At 35.7% G+C, this 20958-nt stretch overlaps 1 protein-coding gene across 1 annotated transcript in view; it reads left to right on the forward strand.

The window, feature by feature from the left end:
* LOC100492237 (potassium voltage-gated channel subfamily H member 8) overlaps window positions 1–20958 on the forward strand; it is a 220637-nt gene that overhangs the window by 150235 nt on the left and 49444 nt on the right. The window contains exons 4-7 of the mRNA XM_018097592.2: window positions 4580–4716; window positions 12283–12529; window positions 16155–16312; window positions 16858–17050. Of these exons, the coding sequence (XP_017953081.2) occupies window positions 4580–4716; window positions 12283–12529; window positions 16155–16312; window positions 16858–17050 (735 nt within the window). The remainder of the gene's footprint in view (window positions 1–4579; window positions 4717–12282; window positions 12530–16154; window positions 16313–16857; window positions 17051–20958) is intronic.

Here is a 20958-nt window from a genome sequence, read left to right on the forward strand (position 1 = left end):
AAGGGTGAAGAGTGTTGTATACTGGTAATCTAATTACTTGCCCCCCAAGACCCAAACATGGAGTAGTCTCAGTTTTCCTGTTTGCCCTGTATAGCTCATGAAATAACAAAAATAACAAAAAACATGGATTTTTTGTGATTAAACCAATGGTAAACAATATACAGGTATCGGACCCCTTATCCGGAAACCCGTTATCCAGAAAGTTCCGAATTACGGAATGCCCGTCTCCCATAGACTCCATTTTAATCAAATAATTCAGAATTTTAAAACTGATTTCCTTTTTCTATGTAGAAATAAAACAGAACCTTGTAATTAATTCCAACTAAGATATAATTAATCCGTATTGGATGCAAAACAGCCCTATTGGGTTTAATTAAGGTTTTATTGATTTTTTAGTAGACTTAAGGTATGGAGATCCAAATTACGGAAAGACCCCTTATCCGGAATACCCTTGGTCCCAAGCATTCTGGATAATGGGTCCTATACCTGTATATCTAAAATAAATCTCAGCCAGCACCAAGGGTCTTGTGGTTCTAAATCTGGGGTTTAAAGTGAAAAGGACCCAAAGGGGAACGAAACGATGGTTGTAGATACAAATGTGATAATGCACAGAGATTTTGAACCACAAGACACTTGGTGCTGGCTGAGATTTATTTTTTGTATGTTGTATTTATGTGCACAAGGCAGTTACATGGCAGTGTAATTGGAGTGAGGTGCTGTTTGTGTGTTCTGTATATACATATATAGATATATTTAAAATGCCATGTGTTAAGTTATCATTCTTATGATGATGAATTGTTTAATAAGCCTTTTGTCATATTCTGGGCCTGAGATTTTTTGAAGCTTGAAAATGAAATTACGCCCATCTTTTTCAAAGTCAAATATATTTTTTTATCCATCTTCTACCAGCAGAAACCTCTCCAGAGGCACCAACTCAGACATGCTTCAGGACACTCCCTCCTTATTTAGCTTTTAGTTAGCTTGTGTCTTGGTGAAATCTTCCTGCTGGGTTCTGCCCTCTGCTCCTCAACCAGACTGCGGGCACGTCAACCTGTAGCTTGATGTTAATTTACTGTTACAGGTATTGATTTGCTCCAGAATAGCAGATCCTCAGCTCTATATCCTTAATAGAGAAAGCGTTGGCAAGAACAGAATTATGGATAGTAATTTAACATGTAAACACCAAGTAGAGTAGGTTGTATTTAAACATTTATACATAAAATTGGATAATAATATTACAAAACAAATGTGTGTCCTTTTCCCTCAAATTTCTAAATCTTCCATTAATGACAGAGCAGACCTGGGGGTCCACCAGGATACCAGGAAAACTCCCATTGGGATCAGATGTCAGTGTGCCCTCCTACTTCTAACAATTCAACCTATTTTATGGTTATTCCCTATTTCTGTATAGGAACAAAATTGCTAAATTAGATGGAAAACAGGAGTTAAGTATCTAAAGAAAAAGGACTAGGAGGATAAAGAGGCTGAGCGAGGAGAGGAAGGAAAAGTAGATTGGAGAGTGGGCCCATTGTCTAAGGTTTTCTGATGGGCCCCTTGCAATCTGGCATTTCTTGTGGGCCCCTGGCATCCCAACACTGCCCGGGATATGGAAGAGGTAAAAAGGGCTGACATTTGCAGTTCCTGAAGACACCTGGAGCAGACAGAAATAGGGCAAGGTCAGTTGTCAGTTTATTTGAAGGTTTGGACTTTAGTGTTACCTATTCAGGGATGTTTTATATGTGATATTTTCTGGTATTGCTCATACAGTTAATGCCCATGAAGCGCTCCATTATTTTTTAACAGCTTTTTCTAATTAAATAGCTCTATATTGTTATACATGTGTGCTTTGGTGCATATTCAAAAAAATGTGTCTATTGTTTTTCTTTACTAACAATTCTGAGCTATTCATAGTTTCTCAGTAAGACTTTGTCTAAGAACCTTCTCAGAGGAATTGAACAGCCTTGTAGTTTACTGATTAGCAGCTCACCAAGTCCCACCGGCTCCCGCTATATGTGCCTCTTTCTCTATAAGCATGCAATGGCCAGACAATCAGTTTGTAAGAAGAAACCCTGAGTTTCTTCATGTCTTATTTAAATGTAAATTAAGGGACCTCCCATGTAAATGGTGCTGCTGAGATAGAAGTGCTGACTGTTATGTCTATGGAATGTAGAGAAACACACAGGTTATATATAGGCATTATGGTTGAACTTGATGGACGTATGTCTTTTTTCAACCCAACTTACTATGTTACTATGTTACTATGTTACACACAAGTAGCTGCTGGAGTTATTGCTGTAATGCTCAACAGGAAGGAAGCTCCATAAGACAGTAAGATACAGTAGCAGAGAAAACAGATTCCTCTTAAATGGTCTAATTAAGTACAATTCCAAATATGCATGCCTTTATAGAATGCCTTACAAAATTGTAAAATGAGATGATTGCAATTCCCCATATAGAGAGAGTATAAACCCCTTTCAGCAAAAGTAAAATATTTTAAAATTGTATGGAAAAAAATTACTTTTCTACTATAATGCACTAATGGATTTGTTTTTTTTTTATTGTTATCTCTTCTTGTAATAAAAGATAATGAGCTCTTACTTCTTCGTTTATTGGGATTCTGGCTTAGAGACAGGAGAAGTTCATTGTACAGAGCTTTTTATTTTATTTTAAAGCACAAATGGGTCATTGATTAGTTTTTTTCCATTACTGCCTCTCCTCTCATTAAACAAGGACAATAAGTTCTGCATAAACAGCCCCCCCCCCCCCCCCCCCATTTTTCCCATTCCTTCACATAGGAGGAGTGTATTGTGTAGGGGGTTTATCGGTGCACTTGAAATTTAATTATCTACCTTCTTCTCCTCCCACAATTACTTTCCAGAGACAGAAAGTTGGAAAATAAAAGCAGTTTTAATTTCTCTGCCATATTTATATTGAGAAACATCAAAAATGTTACATTTTTCTTAATTAAAACACTGGACTAAAATAATGTTTTGTTTACAAAACTTGTGTTGAACATGGGGCTATACTGCTCCCAAGAGCAACAAAGCAGGTCACTATATTTAAACATAAGTGCACATTTATACATTTATTAGAGGTGCAACAAATCCAGTAATCAGTTTGCCAATATAAAGCTCTGGACACCTAATATGATTGGTTCTCATTCTCACACAATGTAGTTTTTCATTTATTTTAACATTCAGATTTGGTTCTGTATTCAGTGCATTTCTAGCATTTATTAATATGAGAAGGAAAAAACAAAGTAAACACTTTCAAAATGTTAAGGACAGCAGGGAACTGTCCGACCTGTAAACCCATGCTGCACTAATAAGTGTCAACACTATAATTTCTCATTGTTAATACAGAAGGAAAATGTACAAGTAAAACAAAGATTGAATCGATAATAGTCAATTCTGGGAGCCTACGGTTCTCTAGCTTGGAAATCAGTAGGCCGCCTGGGGCAAAGTGTCTATATCCGTTTGATTTGATTTGACAAATAAAAGATTTGATAGATGGATGTTCAGATCTACTCATTACTAAAACTCCAGACATTTAAAGGACAAGAAAACGGAAATTCACTGGGGGTGCCAATGTGTTAGACACCCCCCTCCATTTAACATTATTGCTAACCTTATACCCCAGGCTGGTGCTTCTGTCTGCTAAAAAGTGAACCGGCACAGGGTGCTGCTCCTGCCACATTATTCCGCCATCTTGCGCAATGTCCCAGTGACCTTTACACTGCCCACATAGCACACAAATGAAATTCACTGCACACTAGAGTGAAATTGGCAACTTGATTAGCAAAATTGAAGTCCAATCTTTACTCCACTGTGCATGTGTGGTGTTCCTTACACCCAAAGAGGATTCCTGGGGCATTGGCAGTTTTTTGCAGCAGGAATACCACCCTGGTTGATTTCAGGTAAGCGATAATGTTCAATGAGGGTGTCTTGTGCCAAGAAAATGAAAAAGAGACTAAAAATAGACCACTTGCAATTAAATAATTGAGTGCATTTATTCCATGTGTTTCAGGCACCATAACCACCCTGCACAACATTCTGGGGGGGTTGTGTTACCCAATCCCTTGGGGGTGTCTAAACACTTTGAAACCCCTAGTGAATTTTCCTTTTCTTTTCCTTTAATAGACTATATCCATCTCCCTAATAAAGAGGGGCTGCATAGACTAAGCTAGATATTGGAGATATTTGCCTGTTTGCATCTGTAATTTATTGTGCACCTTTATGAAAGAAATGTATTCATACAACCTAATCTCTCTTAACCAACTTGCTTTATGATCGAAAGTGCAGTGAGAAAAGTGCAATTTAAAGTGCAATTACCATTTTTCCTCCATAATGCAGCGCTTTGTTTGCAGGTAGGCTGGGTAATTCACAAATAAATTATTAAGTATATAAACAATGTAAACAAATTATTTAAAAAAAAACACTTCTGATTTCTTTAAGAAATCAATGACTTCAGTCTGCTTCGTGGTAGAGAAATAAATAATATAAATGCTGAGACGGTTTGATTCATTGTTGTCTGTAGCCTTTGCGACATTATTCATGTCTTTGTATTTTTTTTTCAACAGAAGATGAAGATCTGGAAATCTACACAGACACAAGACCACCTGGATTCAATACCAATCGTAGAAGGAGCAGAGCGGTTCTGTACCATTTGTCTGGGCACCTGCAAAAACAAGACAAGAGCAAGCTAAAGTTGAACAATGTATGTATTTCTCTCAATTAGGGACAACAGTTATTATTATTATTATTATTCACATTTATTTACAAAGCGCCAACATATTCCGCAGTGCTGTACAATAAGTGGGTTTCATACATTGGACAGTTTAGCCTATTCCCTCCTAGGAACATTTATTTTCCAAGAAACATAAACTACACTCAAGCAAAAATATTATCAAATCAATATATGATGCACATAAGTCATTATAAAAAAAAATATTGTATTCCACTTTGTAGGAGATGAGGATATTAGAAGTCATCTCTGACTTCCAGGACCTGTATAAAAGCACTCAACTGTTGGCCTTTATATACCATGGAACTCCTCTTTGACTTCTAATATCCCTTTTTATAATAGCCCTCTATTATAAAAAAGGGGATATAATAAAAAAATTCTATATACCCTATTCTATGCACTAAATGGTAATGTGTCAGGGGTCTCTTTAATTGAGAAGGATCTGGGGATTTTTATGGACAAGCAGCTGTGTAATGCTACGCAGTGTCACTCAGTGACAGGTACAAGTACAAGTAATTTCTTGCATAAAAAAGGGCATTAACTCTAGAGATGAAAACATAATTTTGCATTCATAGGTACCTTATGCACTATATTATAGTAATAAAGATCGATAAAGATAGTAATAAAAATCACTTATAAAGAATAGAGTGTACCAATAAAAGCTGAATTTCATTGATCAGCCCTACTGTATATGGCTGCACTATTCATTCTAAGATTTTCATTTGTGGTTCCAAATGTAAATTCTGCCACAGGCTATTTAGTAGATAAAAGGTTGCTGGAATTCTAGTGTTCGTGAGCCTTTAATGAGCTGGTTCAATATGTTAGTTATCTAATCAGTTGAACTGACTGCTCTAACAACTTGTAATCAATGAATGGACAGAGTAAGAGTACGTATACTGCACCATACGAAGGCTTAATAAGCACTGGCTCAGGACAATCATGTTTCTGTTTGTTGAGTATTATTGTTACACTGATTGTTTAATTGTTGTTTCAAAACCCTCTAAAATCCCAGTCAAACGTGTATAAAACATAAACTACAACAGCTAAAAGGAAGAGCAGACAAAGTTCCAAAATCGCTTCTTCTACTGACAGTTTGCAATAGAAATGATCAATTCATCTATTATAAATTAATCCTAATGAATAACTTAAAATGCTAATGTTTTTGCAGCTTTCCAATTTTCTGGTCTCCATGCCAACGTGATACTGAACTTCAAATCAGTTTAAAAAGCAAAGTGAATATTGTTTTTATAATTGGTGCTTGAAGTTAAAACTTAGTGGCATATTGTTTGGATTCTCTTTAATGTATGAAAGCAAACAAGTCTAATTTTGAGATAACAGCAGCATTATAGTACAGGTATTGGACCCCTTATCCGGAAACCCATTATCCAGAAAGTTTCGAATTACGGAAAGGACATCTCCCATAGACTCAATTTTAACCAAATAATTAACATTTTTTAAAATGGTTTCCTTTTTCTCTGTTATAATAAAGCAGTACCTTGTACTTGAGTTGTAATTAATCCTTATTGGAGCCAAAACAATCCTATTGAGTTTAAATACTGTTTAAATATTTTTTTTAGATAGAAGATCCGAATTACAGAAAGACCCCTTATCCGGAATACCCCAGGTCCCGAGCATTCTGGATAACGGGTCCCATACTTGTACTGCACACAGTTACAGGGCAGAACTTTTGATATGAAACATAACAAGACTGTGGTGTAGAGGTCACAAATTTATGTCTCATGTTCCCACAAGAAGTTTATTATTGTGATTCCTTTGTTAAATTACCAAACAAGATAAATCCAGGAGGAGTGAATGGTTTGCCTGGAGAATAAAGGAGCTAATACAGGTGACCTGTTATCCAGAATGCTTGAGATCTTTTTTTAAAAAACTTTAATTATTTAATTAAAATGGTGTGTTGGGAGATGGCCATTCCATAATCGGAGCTTTCTGTATAATGGGTTTCCAGATAACAGATCCCATACCTTTATAATAAAAGCCTTAATGATAGAACCTGTATCAAATGCTTGCAAATAGTTCAGTAAGAATTAGGGTTGCCTCCTTTTATGGGTATTATATCTATATATTAGTAAATGTGTTACTTTTTTCCCAATACCAATAAGATTGACATCAAGCATCATTTTTGCCAGTAAAATACTATCCAGGTGACAATGCTAGATCGAATCCATAATAAGTTCCATATGAATAGAATTGGGTATGCATTATTTTTCAGAAATTTCCAGGCTGGACCCTTCCTGTTATTTGATGACACCAATGATTTTTGTTTCAACAAACCAAGTAGCTTAACCTTAAAGCCTGTTGCGCCTGAATATGAATGTGCCCCTGATGTAGGTGCTCTGTGCTCTTCTAGAAAACTAATAAATACCCAGCAGGCAATGATTTCTTAATGTGCTTACAGCAGCTTTGTGCTAATTCACAAACATAATGACACGTGCATAGCCTGCATTTAAAAAGGTCATTCTGCCATACAAAGTCATATGTAAAGCAAATTGAATTATAATTGGTCAATCAAACCCACCTCTTTACATACTTACATGCACACAACCATCTTTATCAAATAATTCCTTATGTTCTAATTGCTGTACCTCAAGTTAGTTTGATGGGAGCTATCAATTGTTTGTTGATTTACTGCGACAGAGCCAATGCATAAAGGAACCCAAGGCAACACCCCTGTGTCAACCACCTCACTTGCTCTCAGAGACTCTTTATTTAACCTCTCTCAGGCTCAACTTTTTCTTCACCTTAGTTCATCAAACTAAACTAAGAGCAGGGTTATAGTTTGGGGCAAAAAGGCACACGAGTCTTGAACCCTAGCTCTCCCAACTGTTGCACCCCAGGCACGTGTTACTTCTATCTACCCTTAGTTCTGGCCTTGGCATTAAAGAACTTCTATGCTCAGTTAGTGTTAAAGGGAAACCATTCATTTACTGAAATATGCTATTAAATCTATCAATTCTCTTCAGCTTTTTCATAATTTGATAATTATTCTTGCCAACTGCCAGGAATTTTTTTGTACATTAAAAAAAAATTCAACCTATCGTGCATATACCTATTAGGTAAGTACTACAAGGTGATTGTGCATATACCTATTTAGGTAAGTACTACAAAGTGATTGTGCATATACCTATTTAGGCAGGTACTACAAAGTGATTGTGCATATACCTATTTAGGTAGGTACTACAAAGTGATTGTGCATATACCTATTTAGGTAGGTACTACAAAGTGATTGTGCATATACCTATTTAGGTAGGTACTACAAAGTGATTGTGCATATACCTATTTAGGTAGGTACTACAAAGTGATTGTGCATATACCTATTTAGGTAGGTACTACAAAGTGATTGTGCATATACCTATTTAGGTAAGTACTACAAAGTGATTGTGCATATACCTATTTAGGTAGGTACTACAAAGTGATTGTGCATATACCTATTTAGGTAAGTACTACAAAGTGATTGTCCATATACCTATTTAGGTAGGTACTACAAAGTGATTGTGCATATACCTATTTAGGTAGGTACTACAAAGTGATTGTGCATATACCTATTTAGGCAGGTACTACAAAGTGATTGTGCATATACCTATTTAGGCAGGTACTACAAAGTGATTGTGCATATACCTATTTAGGTAAGTACTACAAAGTGATTGTGCATATACCTATTTAGGCAGGTACTACAAAGTGATTGTGCATATACCTATTTAGGCAGGTACTACAAAGTGATTGTGCATATACCTATTTAGGTAAGTACTACAAAGTGATTGTGCATATACCTATTTAGGCAGGTACTACAAAGTGATTGTGCATATACCTATTTAGGTAGGTACTACAAAGTGATTGTGCATATATCTATTGAGGCAGGTACTACAAAGTGTGCAAGTGCCTCCCCCATATTTCATGCTGAGGATTTGAGCTTTATTCTCAGACTATTCATAAAACAGCAAAGAACTGAATTTCCATACTGGCATATAACTGAGAATATTTAACAAATAACAGAATTGACAGGGAGCTCAAATAAGTAAATTAGATTTACAGGATATTGCCTGGAAACCTAGAGGAACACTTATTAGTCTGTGCAAATTACTTTTCCAGACAGATTTGTCCCATGCTAACATGAAGCATTCTGTCGGCTGAGTTCACTTATCAAACGATTTTCTTGATATTAACCATTTCCTTCTGCCAATTCAGTGTGACATCACAGGGAGATTTGCCTTGTAGACTGCTCTAGAATTGTATAAAGGGGTTTGCTGCTTTGGAAGTCTGTAGAATAGTATTCTAGTTCAATTCCCCATTCCATGGGTGGGAAGCACCACATACTCACATATCCGGTTCTCTTTTATACCAAAAAAGGAATGGTATTTGATGTAATTGGAAATAATGGATACAAGTAGGGTTACAGACCTCACTATAGTAAAATACCTTTAAAAAAATATAGTATCAGTTAGCCCACTAACCTATTATTTATTAAATAGGCATTTTGGCTGAGCAGTAGCACAGTGCATAAGTACATACACTTATGCACCTCTGAAGTGACCCTGTGGAACATCATGCTGAGCAAAACTGCAACTTTAAACGCTGCACTATCTTTATCCCACTACTGAACTATACTGCCACACTTACTTTTCATATTAGCTTGCAGCAACATGCATGCATGCTTTTATTAAGCCTAATTTAATGTATACTCAAGTTAATATGCCTAAAGTTACACATATTGTTGTCCACAAAAATCCCAAATTCCTTCTCCATAAAGGTGGCTCCCAACACTACCAATAAGGGGGTTATTTATCATAAATCGGGTTGGTGGTTTTTAGTCAAATTCTAAAATGAGTATTTTCTGAAACCTTGCATAGTCTGGATTTTTTTAATTAATAAAATAAATCTCAAGAAAAAGTTGTCAAGTTTCTGTAGAAGTTAAGGGAAATTATCTATAACAACTGTATTTATTGATTACATTTTTAAGTTTTTGAGCCTTGTTAAAAATGAATGTGCATAACCTTTCACTTATCAACACTGAACCTCATTTGACAGTTTGTTATTTTGGGCTTAATTTAATTTGGGCTAATTTGGGCTATGTTTGTGTATTTTAATAAATAGTGTATGACCCTGCTGTTTAAAAGAAAGGATCATAGAGTTAGATATTATACATATATTCAGTGTGGGTAGCCCACCCTTATGAAACTCAACACAATTTCCATGTTTTTTTCTTGCTTAAATTATGGAAGTACAGGGATTCATTATCCTAAAACCCATTATCCAGAAAGCTCCAAATTACAGAAAGGTCATCTCTCATTGACTTCATTTTAAGCAAATAATTCTAATTTTTAAAAATGATTTCCTTTTTCTCTCGGGGTCTTTCCGTAATTCGGATCACCCACCTTAAGTCTGCTAAAAAAATAACAGTAATTAAACCCAATAGGATTGTTTTGGCTCCAATAGGTATTAACTATATCTTTGTTGGGATCAAGTACAATGTTCTGTTTTATTATTACTGATAAAAAGGAAACCATTTTTAAAAATATGAATTGTTTGATTAAAATGGAGTCGATGGTTATTCGGAACTTTATGGATAACGATTTTCCCGGATAAGGGGTCCAATACCTGTACCTTGTACTTGATCCCAGCTAAGATAAAATTATTCCTTATTGGCAGTGAGGATTCATTGCGAAATTCTGCATTTTTCCTATTGGCAAATTTTTTTGCAAAACTGCCTCAAAAATACACAGCAACAAAAATTTGTCCAGTAATGAAAAAGTCACAATTGCAGCAAAAAAGTTGCCCATTTCACAAAATTTTCAGCAGTTTCGTGAAATTTTCAATGAAGCAAAATGGTACAGATTCGCTCATCACTACTTACTGGAGACAAGACAATCCTATTGAGTTTATGTAATGTTTAAATTATTTTTGTATTAGACTTAAGGTACAGTATGTAGATACAAATTACAGAAAGATCTCTTATATGGAAAACCCCAGGTCCCAAGCATTCTGGATAAGAGCACCATGAGCAGAGTATACTTAACAATTATTAAGTTAAAGAGACCACGTAAATAATATACCTGCCACAAAGCAGAAGGGTTTTAGATATACAGAGTTGCATTTCAGTTGGCCTTGAGAATAAATTTTTTTGTGCACGTTACAGTACTATTATTTCGCTTATATAATGTGGACAAACCATTGACCATAGCCTTGGTTCAACCACTCCAGTGGCACAGTCATTAGCATTACTGCCTTGTCGGGTTTCTTTATGGCATAACTTGCTATTCCTAGTGGCACTCTGGCTTTCTCCTGCCTAATGATGTACGATACAGGTCAGTTACCTGGTTCCTCTTGAAAGTGACCTCATTATGTGCATATGGTATAGTATAGTCTAATATAGTATAGTCTAATATAGTATTAGTCTAATACAGTATAGTCTAATATAGTATTAGACTGTTAGCTTCACTTGACCAGGGACTGACGTGAACAGTGGACATTCAGTGCTATATAACTAAATGAACAAATTATGATTATACATATTTCTCACAACAAACTTTACTTCCATAAGGCTGACATTTATTTAATAGAGAATGTCACTGTCTGTGACACTGCAGGTAATATGTCAGAACTAATCATCTTTCTCTCAGTTACACATCTTCTCTGCAACACTTTTTCCTTCACCCATGACAAGTGCATAAAAGAAAATGCATGTAGCTTGGATGAAGGGATGCCATTTAAAATGAGTAATGCATTCCTAACCCATTTCAAAGGGCAACCAAGATATATTCTAAGATTTTTGTGCTACAGGTCGCAGTTTTTTTTCACTTCACAACTGGCAGGTTCCCATTATACTTTATGCAACAGGTGTTACTTTTAGTTTAGAATGAAATGCAGAGGTTTGTGGATGTTATGGTTATTATGTGCCCCATCTACATATAGAATTTGCAGAATAATCAGCAGAAGTCGTCAAACAGTAAGGGACAGATTCATTAACATTAATTTTTTTTTTTCATTTCCCTGAACAAACTTTGTATTATAAATCGTGTATCTAGATAATTACTCTAAAGCACACATTTTTAGTTATTTATCAAGTGTAAAAACCATGAAAAACTCTAATACAAAACTTCACCATCTAAAAGCTGGCATGGTCATATAGAAATCAATGGGTGGGTGTCCTTTTCAAATTGTAAAATCTTTATTTAATTCAAGGTTTAAGAGGTTCTTTTGCTCTTTTTCATTTGTATTCTTCTTTATTTATTTGTATTCGTTTTTATTCTTCCGATAACGGAGTTTTTCTTATTCGTATTCTTTGCACAATTTTTTGACCATACTTTATATAATTGTTTATAATTTATAGAAAGTGAGTTTAGTTGATAAATAGGCCTCTAATTGTTTATTTCTCATAAGTAATATTGCCATAATATATGGAATAAAACTGTTTCTAACAATCACCAATTAGCAATAATAAGTTGCCGAAATTTTTTTGCTGATTATCTGCATATTTAAATGTTAGAGGGGATTCTGATTGTATTTACTGTTTGTCTTTTGTAGAATGTGTTTGGGGAGAAACCCAACATTCCAGAATACAAGGTAGCTGCTATTCAGAAGTCCCGCTTCATCCTCCTGCACTACGGCACATTTAAGGCTGGCTGGGACTGGCTCATCCTCTTGGCTACTTTCTACGTTGCAGTTACTGTCCCTTACAATGTTTGCTTCACCATCCCTCGTGACGACACCTCCTCAACTCGTAGCCCTCCAAGTGTCAGTGACATCTTTGTTGAGATCCTGTTTATGCTCGGTAAGCTGCAAACGAACCTCAGCTAAACAGATTAACTGGAAATTGTTATAATAGTTCATCAATTGCGTTTGTTTTATCCAGATCCTTTTTTCCACAAGATTGAAAAAGCTTGAAACCTAAAACCTCTGTTGCAGAAAGAAAACACACCCAATTTATTTAAAACAACATCCTTAATAAACAAAAGGAGTCAGTTTCAAGTTCAGGAAGTCACTCATCTTTTCTGCCTTCATTTTGCCCAATCACCATCCTCAAGGCATCATAAATCTGCCCCATATGTAGTGGCATGAAAAGTATAATGCCCATCTGAGTTAGGTTCTTTAAAGAGTTAAAATCTACCAATATGTAATATTAAAACAACACAGTAATGTAGGATATTATAACAGAACACACAATGGGGGTATATTTATTAAAGAGTGAAGTTAGAGCACCCTATACTCCGCTAGAGTGAAATACCGCCACTCTCCACTTTCTATTTCATTTTTTAAAGGCATATTTATCAAATGATGAACTTTCGCTTTCACTCATTGATAAAAACTCTTTTAAAAATCCCCTAGAAATGAATGGAGAGAGGCAGAGTTTCACTCAGACTGTACAGACTGTATCTCTTTGATATACTGTATATACCCCAAGGTCTTTTTTAAGAGCAGAATTGCCTAAAAATATTTACAGTACCTAGTGAACACAAGTAAGCTACGTAAATTTGTAAATAGTTCAGTTTAGCTCAAATCTTTTATTGTCATCTCAGCCGCACAAGATACTTACACAGTGGGAGGAAATTGTTGAGGTTCAGGCCCCAAATAAAGAGACCATACACAACACACACTTAACAGCAATACAGAAATAATGTGCAAAAGCAGCAATACAATTTCAATTTCCAATGTGTCAGCACAATACATAATAATATATATTGTTTCTTCTTCCCTGGACCCGAGTTACCGGCCCATAAAAGAAGGGAGAATACACAACAGATATTACAGAAAAAAATAGCAAATAAGACAGTAATGCAGTGTGCAAATCAATGCAATTTCAAATATGTTGCCATAGTACATAGTGAATAACCAAATTATTCTAAATCTGTATTCAATTTCATACAATAACAACCTTATGTGTTATTGTAATAAAGTGCATGTGCAGTATTACTGTGCAAAATATATCATTCCCTTGTGCATAAAAAAAACCCAGAAACCCATTTAGGTTTCCGCATCCTATAAAAAAATAAAAACTGACTATTGATTTAAAAAACTTACAGCAGTTGACCGAGCACAAATGCTGCAATATCTTTTCCAGATGGCAATAAAAGAAAATGATTATAAAAATAATGTAAAGGAGTAGCCACAATAGTATTTATAGTATAGTAAATAGTATTTATATATGATTTTTTTGTTTTGTCTAAAATTCTAATATTCTAGCTTCCCAAGCTAGAATATAAATTGCTGTTTTGTTACAAGGGTCATCCAGAAAACAGATTAATAGTAACGCTTTTAAGTTTTTTAGTAATGTTTTATTAAAGGAGAAGGAAAGGTAAAAATCACTGGGGGTGCCAAATGTTAGGTACCCCCCTGTGATTGTAATCACTTATCTTTTACTCTGGGCTGATGCTCCTGTTAGGAGAAAACCACACCAACGGAGTAGCTCTGAGCCACCAATTCTCTTTGGTCTGTCTTCGTTCTTCCGAATCTTGGGGTTGGCTCACGCGCAGTAGGGTGAAAATGCTGAATTTCTTGTTAAAGTAGACGCTCCCTTGCACCCACACACACATAAAAGTACAACTGCTACTTAAAGGCAAGTAGATAGATACATACATACACACATATGCTTTTGGCAAACTGAGCAAACAAAGCTAGAGCTTAAAAGTGTGCTGAGTACAACAAACTATTTACCAAGGTCCTTCACTGTTATGATCAAACCTTTGCAGCAACCGGCTGCAGCATCTGCAAGTATAAAAGACAGCGGTATTATTCCTTGTCCCAGAGAAAGAACTGTATTTTGGTGAATAAAATCATACTATACCCTACCCGTTGCTCATCTGACATTTAAATGCAGCAGGTGCCAAAGAGAGGAGTAAAAGAAAATGTGGAAAAACCCATAATTTATTATGTGCTACTACAATTGTGTTTATTTTCAGTCTGCCAACAAGATCAGAAAAGAATGCCATTAGGTTAAGGAACACATTGGCATTTTCTCTCTTATTTCAACTGGTGCCCAAAACACCAGTACTGGTGGTTCTCAGCTTTAAACTGCAATCTAGTGCCCCAGCCTTTAAGAAAAAAATGAAACCTTTTTTAGATCTGTCATAACATTGTCTTTGCATGCTATTTTTAATTTTGCCATAAAAGTATTTGTCCAAGCTTTTACATTCCTTATCTGATCCCCCATGTTCTTCTATGAGGGGGCGGCCATATTTGTCCAGCAGTAGGCCGTTAGCATTAGAAGCTGTTACTGACAGACTGAGAAGGGACAGTCAGGTTGGCAAAACAGTCAGGTTTTGGGATTTCAAGTAACAATTACTTACAAAAGCAGCCCTATCAGCAAAAAATGATCAACACGACCTATAGGCAACTTTTTATGTAGATTCATATTTTAAAAAGTTGTTTTTTCGTGTCAGGATCACTTTAATGCTACAATTAAATTATAGCAAATATATCAATATCAGATGAAAAAATTACAAATTATTACATTGTTCTGCAGTCATACCTCATTTAAACCTGATTACTTATTACATTTATTACATTGTATAAATATCTTTCCCAAAGGAAAACTTACACCGGTAAGTTTATCCTGCCATTAGCAAGCAAGCTGAAATAGCCGGGTACATTGGAAGCTGAACAATATAGCCAGAGGCACAATGAGATATGGTCTGTGCATCTGCCCATATGTTACAGAAATTCTCTGCTTTGCTTATTTTTTGTAAAAACAAATAACATTATCATTTATTTAAAATCTGTTCCACGAACAAGATGAAACCCCACTGAGATGTCCCTTTGTTGTGTCAGTGTAAGAGAAGAGTGAGTCCAAAATAGTCATTCATTCACAAGAGATGCCGCAGCTAAATATTTAAGTGAGCCATGAAATCAGTGACCTGCTGAGGAAAAAGTATTGAAGGTGGTCCCAATATTCACAGGCGGTCTAACTGCAGAACTGTTTTATTTCCAGACGTCCTGTTAATTATTTACGAGTCTAAGCTACATTTTATTTCAGCGAGAGAAAATAATCTGCAGAGAGAATGTAAAAGTTTAAAAGACATTAAAAATTGTATTACTCCTTACTCTGCTGCCCTATTTGATCTTATAGTGCGCATTTCACCAGATTTCACAGCAGCAAAAAATTAAAGAAAAAAACACAAATATAGAATCTAGCAGAGCTTTTGATTTTAGGGTTTTTGATTTTAAGTGGTTAAAGCTGCTTTAAAAATATAATGGGGCATATTCATGAAATGGTTAAAAGGCAATTCACTACCTAACAGTCTAAAAAACCTATAAATGTGAATGGGGCTCTGTAGAAAGTGGTGAACTGTCTGTTTCCCCTGTGATAAATATGATGCCTTGCAGCATGTAATAATAAGTGTTATTGAAAAGGCTATGCACACATCTGATTTGTTCAATTGTTTGACTTCTTCTGCACCTAGATATCCTGCTGAATTTCCGAACCACTTATGTCAGCAAATCCGGACAAGTGGTGTATGACCCCCGCTCAATTTGTGTGCACTATGCAACCACTTGGTTCTTTGTGGACCTCATAGCTGCCCTTCCTTTTGACCTCCTCTATGCATTCAGTGTCAATGTGGTGAGTAGAATTGCACTGGTTCTCTGCATTTCTTTTACACTGGGTATTGTTATCTTGGAACTACACTGGGCACAAAGCCTAGTTGTTTAGCATTCAAATCAATAGAGGGCAGGTATACATTCATACTATTGAAAAATAGTATATATAGACTCTTTACAATATAAATAGTTATTTGGGTAAGGTGAAAAAAGCATGTGTACTTCTTTGCATTTAACAAATGGAGGGGTACCAAGGGCCTTATGCTATTAAGTAGCTAACTTTTAATTTCTAAGTCACAGGCTTTTGGATAAAATCCACACCATAAAATCTGATATGGGGTCAATAAATGCTCTTTAGCCAATGACCATCAACAATTATTATCTGTTAAAAGTAACTTAATTCATAACTGCTTCTAGTACAATGCCTCATGTTACCAGCTTCATGATACAAATCAATATTGAAACTGAGGACGATTATATTTCTACCCATATAGGTACATGATATCTTGGGTAATACAGGAAACATCATTAATAGCAGCAATGCTTGTGTCTATTTTCTCCCTTCAGTATTTTGGAGTCCACTTGTTAAAAACAGTCCGTCTGTTGCGCCTGCTCCGCCTGTTGCAGAAGCTGGACCGCTACTCTCAGTACAGTGCAGTGGTGCTCACACTGCTTATGTCTATGTTTGGACTGCTGGCTCACTGGATGGCCTGTATCTGGTACTTCATAGGGCAGAAGGAAATCGAGGTCAATGAGATAGGTCAGTATAAAATGAATGGGATTGAGGAAAATGGAAAATACTTAACTGTTAATGATATCATCTGAATAATTTATCCCAATAAACAATTTGCTATTTTTTAAAAACCCTCAAAACTAGACTCTTGATACAAGAACATTTTTCAGCAAACATTGGTGTGGGCTGTGCAGAGTGTAACAGATAATACGAGCACGTTCAAATGTCTAAGAATACATTTATATAAAAGGTAAAATATACTGATCCATCTAGGAGCACTAAAGAATACAGCTTCTGCAGTTCTTGCCTCATACAGTGTCAAGTTTACATTGCTGTCCTGGCACAGTATCCTACGTGACAGCACAATCAGCATTTTGTATCACTGTCATAATGGGAGAGCGGTCCTTTATGTTGACTGAACAGAATTGACTGTGCAAAGCAGGTAGGGAGGAACCATGGTTGTGTTTGTGCTCAGAGATAAAGAATTTAATTTAGCCCCTAGCACCAATAACAAAGTAAGGAGAACCCTTAAATCAAGACAAAGGTTTTGATTTAAGGGTTATTAAGTTAAGGGTTGTAAAGTTACCAATACAACCAGTCGCTAATTTGTTTTGATCAGTCTACTACAAGAAAATGAAAGCTGATATCTTATTGAATACTATGGGCAACTGCACTAATTAAATTTAGAACCTTTCTTACTTAATTAGCCCCAAAGACTATTCAATTGCAATGCAAACTGGGTATAAAAAAACCATGAAAAAAACTCTTCAACACAAAAAGACCACATAATGTAACACAAACATCCCACTCAGGAGCCAGAAATTTGACTTTGTCTTTTTCACAATTCAAGGAAAAACAGTGAAAAACATTTGAGTTTTTAACCTCATTGAAAATTACCAAAACAATGTGATTCTTAGCAGTGTGCGACTTTTTTTCTGTCACGGTTATTTTTAATATCTGTTTTTTTTTCCCAAACTCGAATTTTGATAAATCTGCCTTTAAGATTTACTAAATCTTCAAATATCTTCTTTGGCACCAAAACCTATAACAGCAACTACCGTCATTATCCATGGCACCAAATAAATCATTATTTTGTATTTACCTATTGAACTGATTAATACATTGTCCTTCTCACCTAAATATACATGTAAGAATTGCACCATTTCATATACAGTGTTCATTTACATTATTTATCCATCATTGCTGATTAACAAAGGTTAAAATACCACCCCAGAATGTTGTAGCATCCACATTCAGCTATCTGTGTGGCTCTACCTACTCAACAAAATAGTGTTAACTATGCAGTAGTAAGTCTGAAATATTATTGGGGGCAAATAGTAGATCTGTTGGAATTAGTGATAGGGGAGAGACTATGTAGAAATTGTTGTGTGTGCTTGCGAGATTGTTGATACTTGTTGCTCATGAAAATGTTTGCCCAGCAAATAGCATCCCACAACCATCTATCATGCTGTTTATAATATTTTTATGACCAACACAATTTAACTTAGCACTGTGAAATGTGCCATTACATTTAATAACCCATCATCGTGTGTGCTGGCTTATGCTTTGTAGGCTATAATCGAATGCACCTTTGAGCACTGGGGAGTTGAAATGATGATCTGTGTAAATGTTGTGTTTGTTGGCGGCAGTAGTGGAAAAGGACGTTGGGGACAGCCTTTACATCTTCGCCTTAGGTGCCAAAACACAAGTGGGAACCCAAAGTCATACTTATCAGGTTCTATCATTTTTCCTCAGAATAAGATTATGGTTGTCCCTTAACTAAATATAATCAATGCCAATTTCATTCATAAGTGGACAATCTTATAGGTGAACATGACCCATCTGGCTTATCAAGAATTACTTTACCAGCAACATCCCATGTAACTTCTTTGTGCCTGTTCCATTTTATCTTACAAGAAGCCAATTGTTTGTTACATATTTAGCATTTGTCCAGAGTCTTTCAGATGTTATTTTATCTCCTAGAAATCTTCCATCTTAACTAACAGAGGAATGCTATCCATTGTAAAAGTATTCTATTCATAGAATAAATATATAGTTGTGTGGTTTTAAAGACTTTAAGGAAATCTTCTGCCAGAACATCGGAATTGTGTCTAGCACAGAAAAACTCTTAGATAGTCTACCGAATAAATAGTGATATAATTGATATAACTTTTTCTCCTCATTCATTTTTGCTGGATAAAAATGTGGTTGTTTGCTCAGAGTCGCATTTGGTTTCATCAACCAATCATATGCACTGCTCACATTCAGAGTAAATCAATAACAAATTGTCAAGAATCACCATGTTTTTCTGTACAATTCTGGGTTTCTTCACCTAAATGTGGGTATTTGGCTTTACAAAGATGACCATTTTTGCAAGGATATGTGCAGATATAACACAAACAGGAACTTAGTAGGGGCTTGGCCCAATGCAACTGATCCAGAACAAGAATCTTTAATGTTACATATTAATTTTGGCCCATACGCTGAGGGCAAAAACTCATGTTGGCATTGTATATGTACGGTTTGTGACTTCATTGTTTCCAATAGCTGTTTACTAGTCATAGCTGCATGGGGGATAATATCAGGGACAGCAGTTATGAGGGGGTCCTGGTGTGGATAAAGACTGATCAGCAATTTCAATATATATGTGCAAAACAGATTATCTTCCCAAGTGTTTGAGAATAGATGGCTCCTAAATAGATTTGCCTTGTGGCCCAGAAAAGAGAACACACATAGAGGAAAAACAGGCTGGCACTCTGGTGATCCACAGAAAGTCAAAAAGGCATGTTGCAGTAGATTAAAAGCTTTAGAGTTTATTTAATCCATACATAAAACAAAAAAGCCTTACGTGTTTCGTACCTTAGGGGTACTTAATCATAGGCCTATGAGCCTATGATTAAGTACCCCTAAGGTAGGAAATTGTAAGGCTTTTTTGTTTTATGTATGGATTAAATAAACTCTAAAGCTTTTAATCTACTGCAACATGCCTTTTTGACTTTCTGTGGATCACCAGAGTGCCAGCCTGTTTTTCCTCTATGTGTGTTCTCCTAAAATGGCTCCCTAAGCTGAAGGTCTGGGGCATGAGCACCTGGACCCACCAAGGGTAAGATTAAACACATTGTCCTATAACTGTGAATCACCCTGTGGGCTACTATTGGATTGTGGGCCAGAAACTGGTATTTATGCCACTGGTGCTATATGCAAATTAGTTCATGCACACAATATCTTCTTTATTATATTTGTATAAGAATATTAATAAACTGTGTGCGCTGGTCTACAAAAGAAAATGTATCTCACTGATATTAGCTCAATAATCAATAAACATTTTATGACCTGGTTCTATAAATAAAAGGAACAAAGTCACAGATTAATAACGATAGGAAAATGAAACCAGCAACATTTTATTGGTTGTGATAATTGCGTTCCCTAATAACAGAACAGCTATCAGTGCTACCCACGCGGCTGCACGTTATTTTGTAATTACGCCAAAACCATCTTCAAACATTAGGAAGAAAGCAGCGCCTGTTCTCTTTGAAGATTCTCACAGGGAGCACATCAGAAGCCATCGCAATACAAACATTTGGCTTCTCAGAGTTTATTAGTTAACAGTGGACACTGTAAATTATACGTATTATCTTCAAGGAAATATTTGTATTAAAGGCTACAGTAGCTGTGAAATGGAGAATTATACTGTGTACAAGATGTGCCTACTCCCACCTGTTTCTCTAAAAATTAGAACTGTACCAACAAAACACAGTTCTGTATAAAATTGGTGCCAAAGACAAATCTGCAAATGTCAATGATGCCTCTAAGCAGTGCGCTGTGGCGTGCACAAACACGTTATATCACCGGTACACACAACAAATTGGAAAGCATTTTTATTCTTAAATATTGGGATTTTTTTTCTACATAATTTTGTATTTATTGCTTGTATT

The sequence above is a fragment of the Xenopus tropicalis genome, chromosome 9, assembly GCF_000004195.4.
Source record: "Xenopus tropicalis strain Nigerian chromosome 9, UCB_Xtro_10.0, whole genome shotgun sequence".
NCBI lineage: Eukaryota > Metazoa > Chordata > Amphibia > Anura > Pipidae > Xenopus > Xenopus tropicalis.